Raw genomic sequence first — 18053 nt, forward strand, 5'->3', positions numbered from 1 at the left:
TTTATCCCATACTCTATGCAATGCACATGAACCATATTATAAGACAAAAGGTTAAGATAAATAATTATATTCAAACTTTATGAACAAAATTAATACCTACGTGATCTTATTTTAAAATGATGAGTAGCAAAACTAGCCCTAGATTTTTTCTTTCTTGAATCCTAGTTGAAATTAAGATTATTTGTAAATTAATAGTAAAAATATTCAGACTCATTTGTTATTTATAACTGAATAAAGTTAATATGAGCAAGTCTCAAATAGTCAATAGGGCTTCAGGTAAAAAAAAAAAAAAAAACTCCTCCGATCCTAAATATAAGATCCTTTTATGTAGAAGGGTCTTATACATATAAAGATTTTATATTTAGGACCGGGGGAGTAGTCAATAGGGCCAGAACCCATGGTCCTATCATGAGTTATCGTCTACATTTTTACCAGTAAGACTAAGGCTGTGTTTGGGTGGCACCCTAAACCATGGTTTGAAAAATAAATCACCCAAACACCCACCCAAAAAGCAAAAAATTTTTGCTTTTAGAGAAAAAAGGGAGAGTGTAAGAGCTTATAGGATATGTATCTTGTTATTTTTTTTATAAACATATTTAATCTTATATTTTATAAATATATATACATATTAATTATTTATTAATTATATTATCTTATGTATTATTAATTATGTTGGTAAAAAAATATATTATTAACAATTTTATTCCTTTAAATTAAAATACATCATAAAATTTATTTTTCTGTATTATCATATTAACTTATGTCTTTTCTTTAGTAATTTGTATATATAAAAAGTACTTCTGATAACAACTATTCAAACACTCTCACTTTTCAGAATTACTTTTTTACAAAATCTATTCTTCACAGAATCTATTCTTTCCAAAATCTATTCTCCAAAAGCTATTCTCCAAACCATAGTTTGGTTTCATCCAAACACACCCTAAGTTTGTTGACTAGATTCATTTGTCATTTAATAATCTATGTACTTCGGTACTTGATATAGGACTTACTTTAAAAGTTGATATTAGTCTAATATGCAAGGAACAAAAAAATAGATACAATACTAAACCGGTTAATATAGTGGTTTAAGGATTAATGGGTCAAATCGGAATCCAACTGTGATCAAACTAGTACTTATTAAAATAATATAATTTTTTATTTTTTTATTCTATTTTATCCCTTCTCTTTTTCTTCTTACCTATTAAAATCCCCATCTTTTTATTATTTTACCTCTTTCTTCTCACCTCACGTGATGCTACTGCCATTTCCCACCACAACACGCACACCAAGTCAGCTTTTTCTTTCATTGTTTCTCTCTCTCTTCTTTGAATAATGTACACAGGCACCAGAAGATTCAGACTTTGCATTTTGATTTTTCAAAACACTGATCATCACTCCTGTTTTCTCAGTTGCTTCTTGCACCTCTGATGCTCTTCCATTCTTATTTTTCTTTCTTTGTATACAGCTTATCCCACTTCGGGTGTGTTTAAATAAAACTAAACCGTGGTTTAAAAAAGTGATTCTGAGAAGAATAGATTCTGAAAAGAATAAATGTTATGAAAAAGTGATTTTGAGAAATGAGAGTGTTTGGATAGTTGTTATCAGAAGCACTTTTTATATATACAAATTACTAAAACAAAGACATAAGTCAATATAATAATTACAGAAAAAATAGATTTTATGATATATTTTAATTTGAAGGAATAAAATTGTTAATAATATATTTTTTATTAACATAATTAATAATACATAAGATAATATAATTAATAAATAATTAATATGTATATATATTTATAAAATATATGATTAAATATGTTTATAAAAAAATATGTTTATAAAAAAAATAACAAGATACATATCCTATAGGCTCTCACACTCTTCCTTTTTTCTCCAAAAGCAAAATTTTTTTGCTTTTTCCAAAACCATGATTTTGGCCCAAAATCACGGCTTGTGCAAATTGGGTGGGTGTTTGGGTGACTTATCACCCAAACCATGGTTTGGGGTGTCACCCAAACGGTGCCTTCATTATCTTCTAGCTTACTCCTCGCCTTTCAGTCTCCCACAAGCAGAATTAATCCTCTTGATATTCCCTCCACAATAATCAAGTAGGAGGGGAGGAAGAAAATTAAGAAAAATAATTAGGGTATTTAAAAAAAACGTATATCATATTAACTTATTTAAATAATTTTTTTAATCTATTTAAATTAGTTAAGTAAGTCTTATATTAATGATCAGAAGAGTTTAGTACGTGGAAAATACTTTGAAAGAAATAGAATAAGAAATAGCGAAATACATACTCCGTCCTTTCCTTTTTATAAGAAATAATCTCTCTCATAGTGATGTCCTTATATATCATAAACAAATTATCTTTGTCTAAAATTTTAAATTAGTCGTTTAATTAACTTTTATCTCAATTAAATATATGTCATTCATTACCTCTCTCTAATAAATTTTCACTCATTATTTCTCATATACTCTTTGTACAAACAAGAGTATACAATCGGAAACATATGTATATATCTTACACATTTATTATTTTTATCTAAATTTAGCTAACATTTTGAACCATTTGATTTTAGTAGTTTTTTTTAGGCACAGGTATCTTTCTATTAGAAAAATTTTTGTTCTCCTTTCGTGCAAAGTATTGAGAACGCGAGGTAAAAATTGAGATTAAAATTAAAAAAAATCATTAAAGAATGTTCAGTATGAGTAATTTTTTATCACATGGGATTAGGCAATCCTATATAGGTGGGATTTAGGAATACTGTATCCTTCCATGGTATTTCTCAATCCGTATATATAAGTTTGTGTAATTCTAAGTAATAAGTAATTTCTTATATTAAACACTTGTTTAACATATTTTTCAATTCCAATCACAATCTTTACTTTTAACTTTTAATACTTCATGCTAAGCGGAATCTAAATATGAGTATCTCTTAATGAGAATTCAAATATTAATGTATTATGTTATTGGCGACTTGATCCTTTTGCTAGATCCGATCGACTAGGAAAGAGACAACTACCAAACTTCCTATTGAGCACGCCGAAAGTGACGCCCCAATATCAAATAATGCCATAATTCTTCCAATTATTGACATGAAAGATTATTTATTATATTAGTACTCCATATTTGAACTTCTAACAGTGACAAAGAAAGAAAGACCCCACACCTATTAATTATTCTTTTGGACTTATTTTAAGAAATATCCAAGTCCACTTCCAACTAGTACCAAAGATAATTTTGAAAACGACTAAATTGAATGGACCTGCAATTCTTTTTTTCCCCCTCTCATCTTGGTTCCAAAGACAACTAAGAAGATGATATTGAAAAACAAGTGGATGGAGGCGACGCATAATTGAGGCAACTTAGAACAATGACAATGACAATGACTTATGCTTGTTATTTTTTCTTTTAGTGTGGCCAGAGATAATAAGGACATTTCTTGTTGAGACGACGTATGATGAAGGCATCTTAGAAATTTCCATGAATTGAGTCGTCGCGGCCAGAGATTAAAAAAAAGACACCGATTATGGAAGTTCACGCAAATTAATAAAAGACGCACGTTAAATGAGTCGTCGCGGCTTTTGGAATGACTCGTGAGATTCGATGGATAATTGTAGGAGATGATGTCATAATTAGTCGTCCTTGTCATGCCACTACATGTTCACATGGCCACAAAGATATTGGCTTTAGATGTTAATAGTATATCTCTTGATGTTAATTAAGTTTGGATTAGTTTTTTAAAAATAAATTTACGATATACAAAATAACTATATAAAAAAAGTTTTGTATTAACTTGTATGAAAATACTTTTTTTTGTTAAATTGCTTTTGAAGAATGCCAAAACACACTCCTTAGAACAACACTCTGTCTATCGCATACTAAAAGGTTCTTTCTTTTTTTTGGGTGAGAATGACATGTTCTTGTTTGTAAAAGACAATAATAACCTATTTAAGTATTACTAGTATAAGATCTATTTTGTAATGTAATTTACACTGTAAAATGAATCTTATATTTAAAATCGGATAGAGTATTTTTATTTTTGCATCGTTGATTAGTCTTTCTCTTACTCAGATCACACCTTTTTCCTATTTACTCGTTCTCTTTCACTATCCCCATAGTAAGTGTTCTTTTTGGAAAATAATAATTTGCATCCATTCCTCATATTTATTACTTTTAACCAATCATAACTAACCTTTTTATATGTATAATCGAATTATTTGTATCTTATAAAAAGAACTAGATGTAATATGTTATATAATTCATACACTATTTATTATTTTCTTCAAAAGGAAAACGAGAGAATTCACATGATTAGCCTTTGGTTATTGCCTTAATCTTTCCCTTTTTCAAAAGGCGGCGGCAAAACATACTGAGAAAAGTGACGAAGGTTGCTGTGGGATAGACCGGTTTATTAATTATGCTTTTATTTCTTGATACAAAATTAGGACTATTTATGTGGAACACAAAATATGCCCCATTCTCATTATTTGGATTAATTTATAAAAGAAAAAGAAAACCCAAAAAATGTTGGGCGATGCAAATTAAAAGTGGGGGATAGAAGAAATTTATGCATCCCTAAGCCTAGATATACACAGGATTTAGATTCCGCATGGTTAGTTCATGCAGCTTGTTAATCTTAATTTATTGAAAATTATTTTTATTATTTGTTTTAACATCAAGTTTCTAATTAAACGTACAAACTAGTTTAACTTGCTATTTTTTCCCCCTCGATGAAATTAACTTGCTATTTGTTCAGCGTAGCTTAATAACTCAGCAAATGAGCATTATATGATAGTTTTGTCTGCATAATTTTTTTGTTTCTTTCGTTTAATGTGTATTTAAATCTACGTATGGAAAAAGTTATTTATATAAGACTTAAAGCAAGCGAGAATATTATATCCAATAAAGATTTTGATGGCCAGTAGGTGAATTCATAAGCATATAAAGTAAGGCCCTATTTGGGATGTCATTACGAATTACGTGTAAACACGTTTTATGTAAATTCCAGATAAAACTCTTCTAATATACTTACTTCATATTCTATAAATCACAATTAAAAAATTATTTATAAGCTATTTCAAACGAGTTTTAAATTAATAAGTCTGCTGAAAAACCCCCTTTATCATCAATTGTGCTTTTTGACCCCACTCTTATGCCAGCAACTAGAATAAACGTAGAAGTTAAAAACTTTTATTAAGAGCATTAGGAAACGAGAGAGAGAGAATTGAGATGCGTCTTTTTCGGAGAAGTCAAGTGGCTTATATATACCAAGTCAGGTTCATAAATAAATTTATAAGTGTATATAGGTATTTTACTAATTGATAATAACAAAATCATAAAAATTCATATACACTACCCCAAAAAAAAATTTCAATGATGACTTTTAATGGCAACACAAAATATCACTGTTGAAAGTGTGACTTTCCACATAGACATTTTAGAGTTTTCATGGAAGGTCAATTTTTAAAAGTGAGACTTTCAGTGGCAACTCCTATTATTGTCACTGAAAAAAAACTTTTTGTGATAACTCAACATGTCGGTACTAAAAGCGTTTTTTAGTGGCAATTTTTTGTCACTGCTAAAAGTTTATTTTAACTTTTTACTATCGTTTTAAATTTTTTTAAAAAATATTATATTTCAACAATAATTTTGTTCATTAATATGACTTGTTATCACAAAAGTTACTGCTGAAAGTTATTTTTTTTTTTGTAATAATATATTTTGCATGTGAATTTATAATCGCACACACACTGTGACAACTAATAATTCCTGACAAAATCTGGAAATCTTAATTTATATTAAAAAAAGCTAGTATAAAAATTTACAAGTCTTCGTCCCAATCCTTGTAGAAAAGTGCGCCCAACCATTTAAGATATTTATTACATTTTTCATACTGCCCCTGCTAAACAAGGATCTTTGCTTTTTTTAAATAAAAATTATTAAATTTAATAAGATTAAAATTAAAAATTTTCTAGTTTTTAATCTAAAGCTAACTTCCTCCTTCTCCCCTCCTTTTCCCAAACAGGGAACAAATAAAGCCTATAGCACCATACACAAAATCTTACTCCCAGACCAAATAGTCTCCGTGGTAGATGTACTAGTTATTTATATTCACTCCCAAATGTACTCCCTCCGTTCCTTATTATAAGCGACAAATAACCGAAGTACGTTGATCAAAAAAATAGTTAAAATTAGTTAAGAACAATTAATGTGTAAAAAATATAATTTTTTTTCCAAAAATGCCCTCATTAATAAGGAGAGAGAGCATGAGAGAGAACAATTAAATTATTAAAAGAAAGAGAAGTGGGAGGGAAAGAGAGTGTGAGTTGGAGATAATAAATATGTGTAAAATAGGAAATCAATACAAAAAAGTAGAGACAACTTTTAAGTGTCTCTTATATATAAGAACATGTCATAAGCATCAAATGTCTCTTATAATAAGGAACGGAGGGAGTAAGATTTAAATAACTAATTTATATAAATTAATAAAATTTGTATGAAAAATTATTTCCTTTGAGATGGAAAACGGATCTTTAATATAATATGTGGAATCCATATAGAGAGTCTAAAAAAAGTTATAAATTTAAAAGAGAAATGAGATTGAAGTACTTCTCCGATCTTAAATATAAGATTCATTTTATAATGTAATTTGCATTACAAAATGAGTCTTATATTTAGAACCGGAGAAATATTATATTTAGGATAAAAATAAACTCATCTACCAACTGTTCTGTATATTTATCAGGGGAGGGAGTAAAAATCAATGATAATTGAACATCTATCTCTCTCAGAAATTTGAAGTGACTTTGAAGCACTATGCCGGCTTATACTTTTCAAAGAGATCTCCACCTTCATTGTTCATTCTTCATCCTCTCTCTCTCTCTCTCTCTCTCTCTATACTCTGCAAGGAAAAAGTAAAACACCATGCTGCTGCTAAACCTGCAACAAAATCCCTTGCTCTTCACCTTCTTGTTGAGCTTCACAATCTGGACGTGGTGGACTCTTGACGGCGTCGTTTCAGAGCCGCAGCTCAGTTATGTGAAATCAGGTTGCAGCAGCTATAATGTCAGTGACGTGGCCATCTTCAACCAGAACCTAAACGCGACGATGCGAAGCCTGAGAGCGCAGGTCAGCAACCAGAGCAAACACTCCGCGGTGGCGCAGGCCGTGAAGGGTAACAATCCGGCGTACGGCGTTTTTCAGTGCAGAAACTACCTCTCTATCAAAGACTGCCTCGCTTGCTTCGACTTCGCCGCCGTTCATATATACGAGAACTGCTCCGTCTCCGCCACTGGTGCCCGGGTCATATACGAAGGTTGCTTCCTCAGGTATCTGACCAACTTGGACATTTTTTTAAACTTTTGTTTTTAATATTCCTTTGTAAAATTTAAAAGAAGAATTTCACTGAAGTTAAAGAATGAGATTCATATTTGTATAAAGTCTAGGATAGGCAAAATTGCTCTTGTTTTCCTTGTTTTAAATGAAAAATCATTTTGAAGGTAACTATAGTTTCTTTCAATTTTTCATTTGGTATTTGTGTATTTTTTTTCTTATTAGTACCGTTAATCCTTGTGTAAAGGTTAATTATGCCAACAGGGTAAACTACAGAGGTACTAAATTAGAAATTGAGGCAAACTTTAGGTATATGCAAGATGGTTTTCCCTTCTCAATAACAATAATCGGTAAAAATTCATGATTTGAAGTTGAAACTAATGATTCAAAAAAGAAAAATACTATTAAAATTAAGAGTTTAAGCTAAAATGTTACTCCATCTGCTCTTTTTTGCAAGATTATAAAAATTTGAATTGACTTGGTTTTTTCTATAAGATTCAGCGAAGGAGTGTCTTAATATTAAATATATTTTCACTAATTTTACTCCTTAATTTTTTTTATTCATTCTCATCATCTTTTTCTCATGCTATATTTTCTTTAGTCTTTTATTTCATTATGGTATTTCTCTTATTTATTTGCTTCCTTATTAAATAATGACTTACTTAAAAAAAAAAGATTTAATTTTTATATATTTATTGCTCCTAATTAATTTTAACTTTTTTTTAAAATACTTAATTTAGTTAAAAGATTTTATAGAAGATTACGGGGAAAGGAGTATACGAAGTTACAACATGAAGATATGCTTTTGGCCATTAAGATATATAAGTCATTAAATTTCTGAGGATTCAGGCTATGTTTGCACAAAAGAATTGTTGAAACTTGAAAGACAAACTGGAAACGTAACTAAAATCCAATGTGTAAAATCCATTGCCAAAAATAAAATAATAATAATAATATGTGTGAAAAATTTTATTTCAAGTATTTATTTATTTTGAGGTTAACACAATTTTTGACATACTCGTTTTTATTTTAGTTTTAATTTTTTAAGAATTAGTCTTTATAATTTAATAAAAATTTAGATAATTTTAGATTTTAAAAGACCAAAACTCATCATTTAAAAGTTAAAAGACTAGGATTCTAATTTCTGTTGGAGGAGGTATCACATCTAGTATTAGTATTCAACAGTCTCTCGAAGGTAATCTCTAAAGGATACCTATGTTTACCTTTTTTATTGATTATATTGTTTTCCAAAGACGAATGGGCCCGATTACAGGGAGTTCTCGGCACTGCCCCCAATCTATCTTCCCAGTCACCGTCGCATGTCACCACTTCACCGCCACACTCGTCACAGTCGCTTGCCCAACGCCGTCTCGGCGACCGCCGCTCTTCCTCCTGCCTTCTCGGCTATCTGGTTCTTGCTCTGAAGGAGGATGACGGAGTGATTAACCAGAGCATGCACAACGACGGCGATGAATTTTTCTTCTTCTTCGATAAATTTTGTTCGTGTTTATGCTCTGAAATTTCCCCCTTGCTCTTGCTCTGAAACTTTTGCGGAATTTTTTTTTGAAATTTCCCTCAAATCATGCTGAGCGACGACGACGACGACGACGACGACGAAGTCCTGCTGTATTTTAATTGTTCCATGCGATCTTTGGTTCTGCATTTCTTGTTGTTCCGGTTTGTGACAGAGAAATTTGCTACCAGGAAGCGCATGACGAAGAAGCTTGTGTGTTCGGATTTTTTTGGCCGTTGCTCACCTATGGGACAAAACCTTGAGCTCCAATGATTTTGGGTTGATGAATCATGGAATTGACAACTTTGTTGTTGCTGTTTTGTCCTCATTATGCTTAAAATCCTTAGTTGCTTTGCTTTGCTTCATACTCTATATTAATTCTAAACACATAAAATCCTTCAACTAATTGAAAAGTGTTCCACAGTAGAGACAACTGCATAGTTTGCAACACCATAAAACAATCATATCACTAACATCTCCGGTAACCGATGTCTCTTAATGTGGTCATAACAGTGACATTTTTTACAATCATAAAGATGGCATATTTTTGTGTGTTTTTCAAGGTATGAGAGCAGTATTTTCTTCGACCAGTCCACAGACGGTGGGAACCACATTATGTGTGGGAATCTTGTGGCTAAAAGCTCCACAGAACTTGCTTCAACTGTGCAACAAGTGCTAAAGAATCTGGTGGAAGCAACACCAAGAATACCTGGTTTCTTTGCAGCCGCTGTAACGCCAGTACCTAAAAGTAATGGTTCAAATATTTATGCCTTTGCTCAATGTCTCGAGACCGTCACTCAAAGTGGCTGCCAAGATTGCTTGGAGTCTGGCTTAAGAAATTTTCAGATTTGTATTCCCAACTCAAATGCTAAGATTTTTTATGCTGGTTGCTTCATGAGATACTCCACCTCTGCATTTTTTGCCACTAATCAGACCACTGATATCAAACACATCTTGAAACAAGGTAAAGTTCTTAACTTTAAACTCCCGAATGACTATGTGCATTGCATACCAAGAAACAATTGACATGAGCAAATATAGTACAATTTAACTTCAAACAATTGTGACTCGTAGGAGATTCAAGCAAGAAGGCCATTATTGGTGGGGTCGTTGGAGGTGCATCTTTTATTTTGATTCTCCTTGCATTATTTGCTTTGTATAGACGATCATTGTCCAAGAGAGTTCATAGAGGTAAGATAACTAGAAAAATCTTTATTATTCAATTTGAAATGATTCATTGTGATGCTCTAGTTTTAACTTTTTCCTGCCAAAGGGATGTGACGGTTTTAATTTGAAAGGGATGAACCCCTAACTACTTCATACTTTATTGAGAGATTTCTGACTGTGGTTTTTCTTGCAGTTGACATTTTGGGAGCAACTGAGTTGAAAGGCCCGGTTAACTACAGGTATAAAGATCTGAAGTCTGCAACAAAAAATTTCAGTGAAGAGAATAAATTAGGAGAAGGAGGTTTTGGTGATGTATACAAGGTAAAACCCCCCCCCCCCCCCCCCCCCCAAAAAAAAAAACACTCACACGCAAACAGTCATTTGTATTATTACAGTCCATATCTTTTTTCAAGAGACACTTTCGTATAAAGATATATAGAAAGTACAATGTATTTCTTAGATTCCATGAAATACACAGGAAAATGTGTCTAATTCTTAATAAAAGGATGGCACTTCCCTCAAGCACACTCTATAGTCTAGAAATGTGATCTCTTCATTGAACAGGGTACTCTGAAAAATGGAAAAGTAATTGCCATAAAGAAATTGGCTCTAGAGCAATCCAAAAAGATGGATGAAGATTTTGAAAGTGAAGTGAAGCTAATAAGTAATGTTCATCATCGAAATCTTGTTCGACTTCTTGGATGTTGCAGTAAAGGCCAAGAGAGATTCCTTGTCTATGAGTACATGAAGAACAACAATGTTGGCCAGTTCTTATTTGGTATATTCAATTTAGTACTTGAAGAAATTTCCTTTGTACTTGAAATTCATCTGCTTCCTCTATTTTTATGTTTTTTTTGGTCCCCTCTCTCTTACTATCTAAAGTGCTGGAAATAGGTGACAATAAAGGTTCTCTCAATTGGAAGCAACGTTATGGTATAATTTTAGGCACTGCAAGGGGTTTGGCATATCTTCATGAGGGATTTCACATTTGCATCATACATAGAGATATAAAGCCCAGCAACATCCTCTTGGATGTTGATTTCCAGCCTAAAATTGCAGATTTTGGATTGGCAAGGCTTTTGCCAAGGGACCAATCTCATCTGAACACAAAATTTGCAGGAACAATGTAAGTAGTAACATATGTAACTATTCATATTTTCTGCACTCAATATATATCATATTAACGCAAATGATTGTAACAAGTCATTTGTTGATCAAACGTGACACTACTTTAGCAACTAGATCTCTTCTCAAATGTTTAGTTGTTTCTACAAAGCATGAAGACTTGTGTATGTTTATGACTCACTAGAAACATGATACAACACTTTTAAGTTGCACACGAATATTTGAAATTTGTTTTTATCATTGTTAGTGTAAGTTTCCATGTCTTGTTGTGACTCGTCTCTTACATATGGTAATTTTTGATCCTTTTGCTTCTGTTATATAGGGGATACACTGCACCTGAGTATGTAATGCATGGACAATTATCTGAGAAGGTTGACACCTATTGCTATGGTGTTGTAGTCTTAGAAATTATAAGTGGACAGAAGAGTGGTGAATTAAAGAATGATGATCAAGGCGAATTCCTTCTTCAGAGAGTAAGTGAATTCTCAAAATCGATATACCAAAGGAAAGGTTTTTATTTGGAGAAATTACAAATGCAGATATAACTAATCAAATTATTTTCAATATAGCGTGACAAACGATTGTTTTTGACTGCTCAACACCACGCAATCTTTTTTCCTCTATCTTGTATGACTTTGATGCCCCTCGGCAGGCTTGGAAACTGTACGAGAGAGGAATGCACATGGAGTTTGTGGATGAAACCTTAGATCTAAATGAGTATGATGCAGAAGAAGTAAAGAAAATCATAGAGATTGGATTGCTTTGCACGCAAGCATCTCCTGCAGCAAGGCCAACAATGTTTGAAGTTGTTGATATGATCGAAAGCAAAGGTGGCTTAATGGATCACAAGCGACCCGCTATGCCTGTTTATGTTGATTCTAATGTGGGGAATAGAAGAGATGCTCAGTAATAGTTCATCTCTATCAAATGCTACTGTCTCCGCTTCTATTGCATCAGGAAGGCGATGTGATTTTGAACCCCCAGAAAATAACAATAATAATATTTAAGAAGGAAACAACTGGAGTAAGCATTCGCTTTCATTCATTACTGAAGATTTCAGTACAATGAAACATTGAAACATGAATTGTGCAATATAATTTGGGTAGTTTGTGATTGCCACGACTATACTGTTGTAACACTGCTATCCTTGTTCAACAAGTCTAGTTGGGTGCCTTCATCTTTTGCTGATATACATTATCACCAGAACATAGCATTGAAGCAGAGAAGGAAAATGTCATGTCTTGTCTGAAATATTGATGGAGGAATTTCATGCACGAAACTGCAAGGATGGTGATCAAACCCACCCAAAAAAGGGTTCCCCTTAAATATGGAAACGCAGAATAAATGAGGAAGATAATTTTCAGAGTTATACAGAACATTCAAAAGAATCACCCTATTATAGGTACTTGATTACGGCAAAGTAGTTTCTGCAAAGGTCTTCAGGCAGAGATAGTATACCAACGTAATTGATCATTTGGGTTTTTCAAATAACACCAAGTTTTACCTATATTCTACTGTTGCTATAAGGGGACCATGCACTCACTCAGATCAACTAGCAGTAGCTGACTCTGAGATCGCTCCCGGTTAATTTATATTACTGCGGGAGTTTAAGAGCTACATGAACCAAATTTATGTCGCTCGCCCGAGCCATTTTTTGAACACTCATTTCCATGAGAGGATGTCTAATCTTGGGTAACAACAGCCTCCTAAAGCAGCAAAAATTTGTTTCAGAATTTAAACATAAAAATTTAATTCTTGATGTTACTTTTAAAATAAAAATTTTAATTTTACCATTATTGAGAACTAACATAATACCATATAATTCAAGCTTTAGATACAACATCTGATTCTAAATATAAGAGCTAATTTACACAACAAACTGGTTTTTATATTTAAGATAAGAGATAATAATTTAATTAATCATTTAAATTATATCTCTTTTGAGTTTGTCTCTCTTGTCTCACTTTGTTGGGTCAACGAAGTAGAATCTGTAGAATCATCTATCAAGTCCATCCCATCCACGCCTTAGTCCCATTAAAAAACTAAGCATAAAAGTATATAACTACTTTCCCATGTAATCTCAGTGTGCCTCCACAGCCAGTCTTCCCATTGTCCACCATTCCCAGAGATTTGCGGAGAAAAACATTATCTACTAAACAAGGCTTCATAAGCTTTCTTCACATATTGTAGGCAAACCTGAGAGAGAACATGTCATGCTTTTCCGTCTTCCACTTAACAGTACCCCCGGGGGGGGGGCGGGGAGAAGAACCGCCCTCTCAGTACGTTCCATAAGTTGGTCCCAATTATTTTTTGTGCCCATCCATTGCCGGGAACCTAAGCCAGGTCCTACATTTGGGATCACATCCCTATGTGCATTAAGCATATAGCTGTAGTCTGCATTAGTTTACTTAGGTGCATAATCATAACAAAATTGCATTTAGAGTATGCTTGCATCATTCTAGAGTAGCTGTACTGTATTTGCATATAAATAACTATGTCCCCTTTGCAATTACAATTCTAAAACTGATCCCTAAGAGAATGATTTACACTATATTGTATTTATAGTTGGATCTAGAACTAGTTGGTAGCTGATGCGACTAAGACTACTCTCATCAGCCATTTAGAAAAGCACATTCTTGTAAAGTACAATTATCTTGTTGATGGTATTAAAAAGTAAAAGCAATATCATTTGATGTAACGGAAGCAGTAGGGATGGAGGTGTATTCCATGAAGCTCTAATTAGGTTCAATCAAGATAGGCATAGTCGGCCTCATATTCTCTAATAAACCCTTGTTCTGAAGCAAAACCACTATTTCAGATATTGCCGGTCTTATTTCTGCAGATGCTTGAGTGCATAGCAAACCAATTTCTATAATTTTCTTCACTTCTTCTGCATCATAATCATTACTGTCTAAGGCATTGTCCACCAACTCTAAATGCATGCCTCTCTCATAAAGTTTCCAAGCCTATCAAGTAGGATGAAAGTGAAACGAAATAAGCATTTATCATAAGATTATTTTCTCTCATAAAGTAAGCTTTTTCGAAAGAATTTTAGATGTGCTGTTAAAAAATCCAACATCTAAGTTTTTTTTTTTTCAAAATAAAGAAAAGCTTTTTCAAATAGGCATGTGAATTTTCTCACTTTTTGGAGGAGGAATTCGCCTTCAGCATCACCATCAACTTTCAATTCATTGCTTTTTTGGCCGCTAATGATTTCTAAGACAACAATACCATAACTATAAATATCAGCCTTTTCAGATAGTTGTCCATGAATTGCATACTCTGGTGCAGTGTATCCTCTGTCAATCATATATTATTTATGATGTAGTTAATTAGAATAATAGCTCAAACTAAAACACATAATTATTGTGATGCTACAAAATCCAAAATAGACGTGGAATATCAAGTATTGTGTCATCATCATCTTCAACATAAGTATGAATTCCTTCTTGCATAATCATGTATTGTCCATGTCATAGGATTTTTTAATAGACTAATGTATAGATTTCATTAATACCTTTAACAATCCATTTACTGGAATAAGACTAATAGAATTGAAAATTAACTGGAGCAAAGTAGTTATTTCAATCAACTTACAATGTTCCTGCAAATTTTGTACTAAGATGAGTTCTATTCTCAGGTATAAGCCTTGCCAACCCAAAATCAGCAATTCGTGGTTGTAGATCATCATCTAACAGAATGTTATTTGTCTTTATATCTCTATGAATAATGCGAATATGAAATTCCTCATGAAGATAAGTCAAGCCTCTTGCTATTCCTAAAATCACTTCATATCGTTGCTTCCAATTGAGAGAACCTTTCCTTTCACCTATTTCCCAAGTTTCCAAAATTTGAAAGGTGAGAAAAAAGAACGAAGGGCGAAACATAACAATGTCCTTCCAATATCTATGTTCCAATCAAATTATCTAATGAAACCATGACATATGAGCACATTTTTCCTAACGAGTGAATGAAATGTTGTCATGTTGAAAATATGTCCACATCTCATAATGCTTAAGATAGTGTGCATAAGCTTTGGTAATTGAAATAACATACCAAATAAGAATCTGTCAAGACTGTTGTTTTTCATGTATTCGTAAACAAGGATTCTATCGTGACCTTTGCTACAAGATCCCAAAAGTCGAACAAGATTTCGATGATGAACATTACTTATCAGCATCACTTCACTCTCAAAATCTTCATCGATCCTATTGGAGGCTCGTAAAGCTAATTTCTTTACTGCAACTACTTTCCCATTCCCCAAAATGCCCTAATCATAATTGAGAATTTTAAACATGAGATTGTTATCAGACTATCTTTCAAAAATAATATATAAACCACGCTTAAAGATATCCTTACATTGAAACTCATAATAAAGTTGTACCTTGTATACAACACCAAATCCACCTTCTCCTATTTTATTTTCGTCACTAAAATTCTTAGTTGCAGACTTTAAATCCTTATAACTAAAAGTTATTGAGCCTTTCAACTTACTCGCTCCAGGTATCTCTCCTGCCATGGAAAACAAAAATCAAACCTTTTGTTCATAAATTAAAATAACTAGCAGTTGAAGATTTTGTTCATTTTCCAAATTGATAAAATAGTAGCCTCGTAATTTTTAATTTGTTTACCTCTAGGAACCCTCTTTGGGCTTTTAGTTCGTCTCATCCAAGCAAATAATGCAACGAGGAGCAAAGCAAGAGCAGCACCTGAAACAACTCCAGCAGCAATGGCCCCCTTGTTACTTGAACCTACGAACAAAGATTTGTACAAATACAAATGTACACATATATGAGTGAATATATGTACATGTAATTTCAAATAATACCAAGTTATTTTGAAACGTATCATGCTCTAAAGTATAAAATTAAAATGTCAATAATAATACTTGATCAAATCATTCTATATAACCTAAATAAACATTCAAACTAAGGATTCATATAAATTTTCAAATTGAAAATTTACTCCTCCTGTATATCCTAAATGTAGGAATTAGTTGGAGAGTGGATTTTGATCATAAATATAATGCTTTAATCCATTTTACATATCTATTTATCATGCATAATTTTTTTCCAAACTAATTTATCGGACTTATAAACTGGTGACAAAGAATCTAAATGAAGCCTTACCTTGTTTGAAGGCAGGTACGATATCAATAGTCTGGTTATCAGGAAAAAAGGAAGTTGTGGAGTATCTCATGAAACACCCATCGGCAAAAGCCCTACCATCTGAGTAGGAAAGACAAGTCTTTATATTGTTGTATCCAGCATTCAAGCAACTGAGGCACTCATTTTGTGATATGGTTTCAATACATTGGGCAAAGGCATAAATAGTTGGACCAACGTTAGACACTGTCATCTTCATGGCTGCAGAAGATCCTCTGATATTTGGTGTTACTGTTTGAAGATTCATCAGCAACTGTTGTGCAACTGATGTGAATCTTGTGGCTCCATCGTCATCTTCAGTCTGATTACCACAATATGCTGTGTTGAAAGTTTGTGTTGTCTCATCAAGGAAAGCACCGCTAATGTCGAACCTGAACACGCCAGAGTCTTCCATATCATCTTTTTTTTTTTTTTTTTCAAGTTTATAATATGTACAGATCAGAAAGCTAATGAAAAGGAGAGTTTTATAGGGAAATTGAGAAATGCTTCTCATTTACCTGATGGAGTGTTTAGTACATAACATAAATATATAGTCATTTAACCTTTATACTTATGAAGAATAATGTCTTTCTTCTTTATGTCATTAACATTCATATATTATTATGATATACTCCCTCCTGTCCATTGTACAAGGTACTCGGATACGTTTTTTTTTTTTTTTTTTGTCTTTTAATAAGGCAATATATGGAACATTTATTACATCTTTACCACATTGCGCTATTTGGATTAACTTTTTTAAAAGTAATTTTGTAGAGTTCAGGATAAATATGTTAGAAAACTTGTCTTGACCTACGTCAAAGCATTTTTTTAAGGAAAAAAGACAATAAAATACCTTGAAAATTGTTAAATGACAAATCAATATGGGTGAATTTCATAATTCCAATTCAAACCCCTTGTATTATTTTAGAACTTTCAAGTCTACCAAAATTATGCAAATGCCCTTTGCTATTTTTTTCTTTTTTTTTTAAATATTGTCACCTTAGCACTTTTAGCTGGCCGGTTTCTGACCACCAACAACCCTGCCAAGGGCTAGCTGCCGGAGCTCCAGTGCTATTCTTTTTTATGTATTGATTACTTTTTTAGCTATGGATTATATTTGTTTTTAAAACGCCGATGACACTTTTATTTAGCTACTGGCTACTCTACTATTGTTATTAACTATTTTCATTTTTAAAAAATTTGGTGACTACTTTTGTTTACCTATTGACTACTTTTATTTTAAAAATTCAAAAAATATATTAAGTGTTGTTGGAGATCTGGTAACTACTTTTAATTCAGTCATTTACTGTCTTTGTGTAGTCAATAGTTATACAAAAGTAGTTATCAAAAGTTTGAAGAAAAAAGTAATCAATAGTAAAATTAGAATAGTCAATAGTTATATGAAAGGAGTAACTGAAAGTAAACGCTACGTTGTCATTTAACAGTATTTTAAAATTTCAAAATAGTACAAGGGATCTAATTTAGGATTTTGAAATTCACCAACTCTAATTTATCTTTTAGCATTTTTGAGGATATCTTAATGTCTTTTCTCCCCCGTTTTTTTAAGTGCTTATATGAGATGCCAAACTCCCCCTTACTCAAAGTCAGTTTTTCAAACTTGGCCTTTTGACTTTTCAAAGGATATGTTTGAAAAATTAATTAAATTAGTTATTTGTCAAAAATGTGTGTTGATCTATCTAAACTATCATTTTCATCTATATATATTGGATGATTAAAATTATCTCTTAGTAAAATTTCTTGCAATCAA

The 18053-nt window shown here is 32.2% G+C and overlaps 1 protein-coding gene and 1 pseudogene across 5 annotated transcripts; one reads left to right on the forward strand and one right to left on the reverse strand.

Annotated features, from left to right (window-relative positions):
• The first annotated feature begins 6829 nt into the window (after positions 1 to 6829).
• On the forward strand, positions 6830 to 12318 carry LOC114753256 (cysteine-rich receptor-like protein kinase 2; annotated as a pseudogene).
• A 1222-nt stretch (positions 12319 to 13540) lies between these two features.
• Positions 13541 to 16847, reverse strand: LOC114753258 (cold-responsive protein kinase 1-like). 5 transcript variants are annotated; one of them, XM_028941929.1, is made up of 8 exons: positions 16454 to 16847; positions 16271 to 16369; positions 15773 to 15892; positions 15526 to 15653; positions 15198 to 15411; positions 14739 to 14970; positions 14284 to 14440; positions 13541 to 14107 (listed from the first exon to the last, which is right to left on the reverse strand). In XM_028941929.1, exons 1-8 carry the CDS (start codon positions 16797 to 16799, stop codon positions 13877 to 13879), a joined length of 1527 nt encoding a protein of 508 aa, XP_028797762.1. In that variant the 5' UTR covers positions 16800 to 16847; the 3' UTR covers positions 13541 to 13876. The 5 variants fall into 5 exon arrangements, with proteins under 5 accessions (XP_028797762.1, XP_028797761.1, XP_028797760.1 ...); XM_028941928.1 differs by having other exon boundaries at positions 15773 to 15850; positions 16271 to 16846; XM_028941927.1 differs by having other exon boundaries at positions 16271 to 16845.
• Between the last annotated feature and the right edge of the window lie 1206 nt (positions 16848 to 18053).

Source organism: Neltuma alba, unplaced genomic scaffold (assembly GCF_004799145.2).
Source record: "Neltuma alba isolate B1F8T4 unplaced genomic scaffold, ASM479914v2 tig00007819_pilon, whole genome shotgun sequence".
NCBI lineage: Eukaryota > Viridiplantae > Streptophyta > Magnoliopsida > Fabales > Fabaceae > Neltuma > Neltuma alba.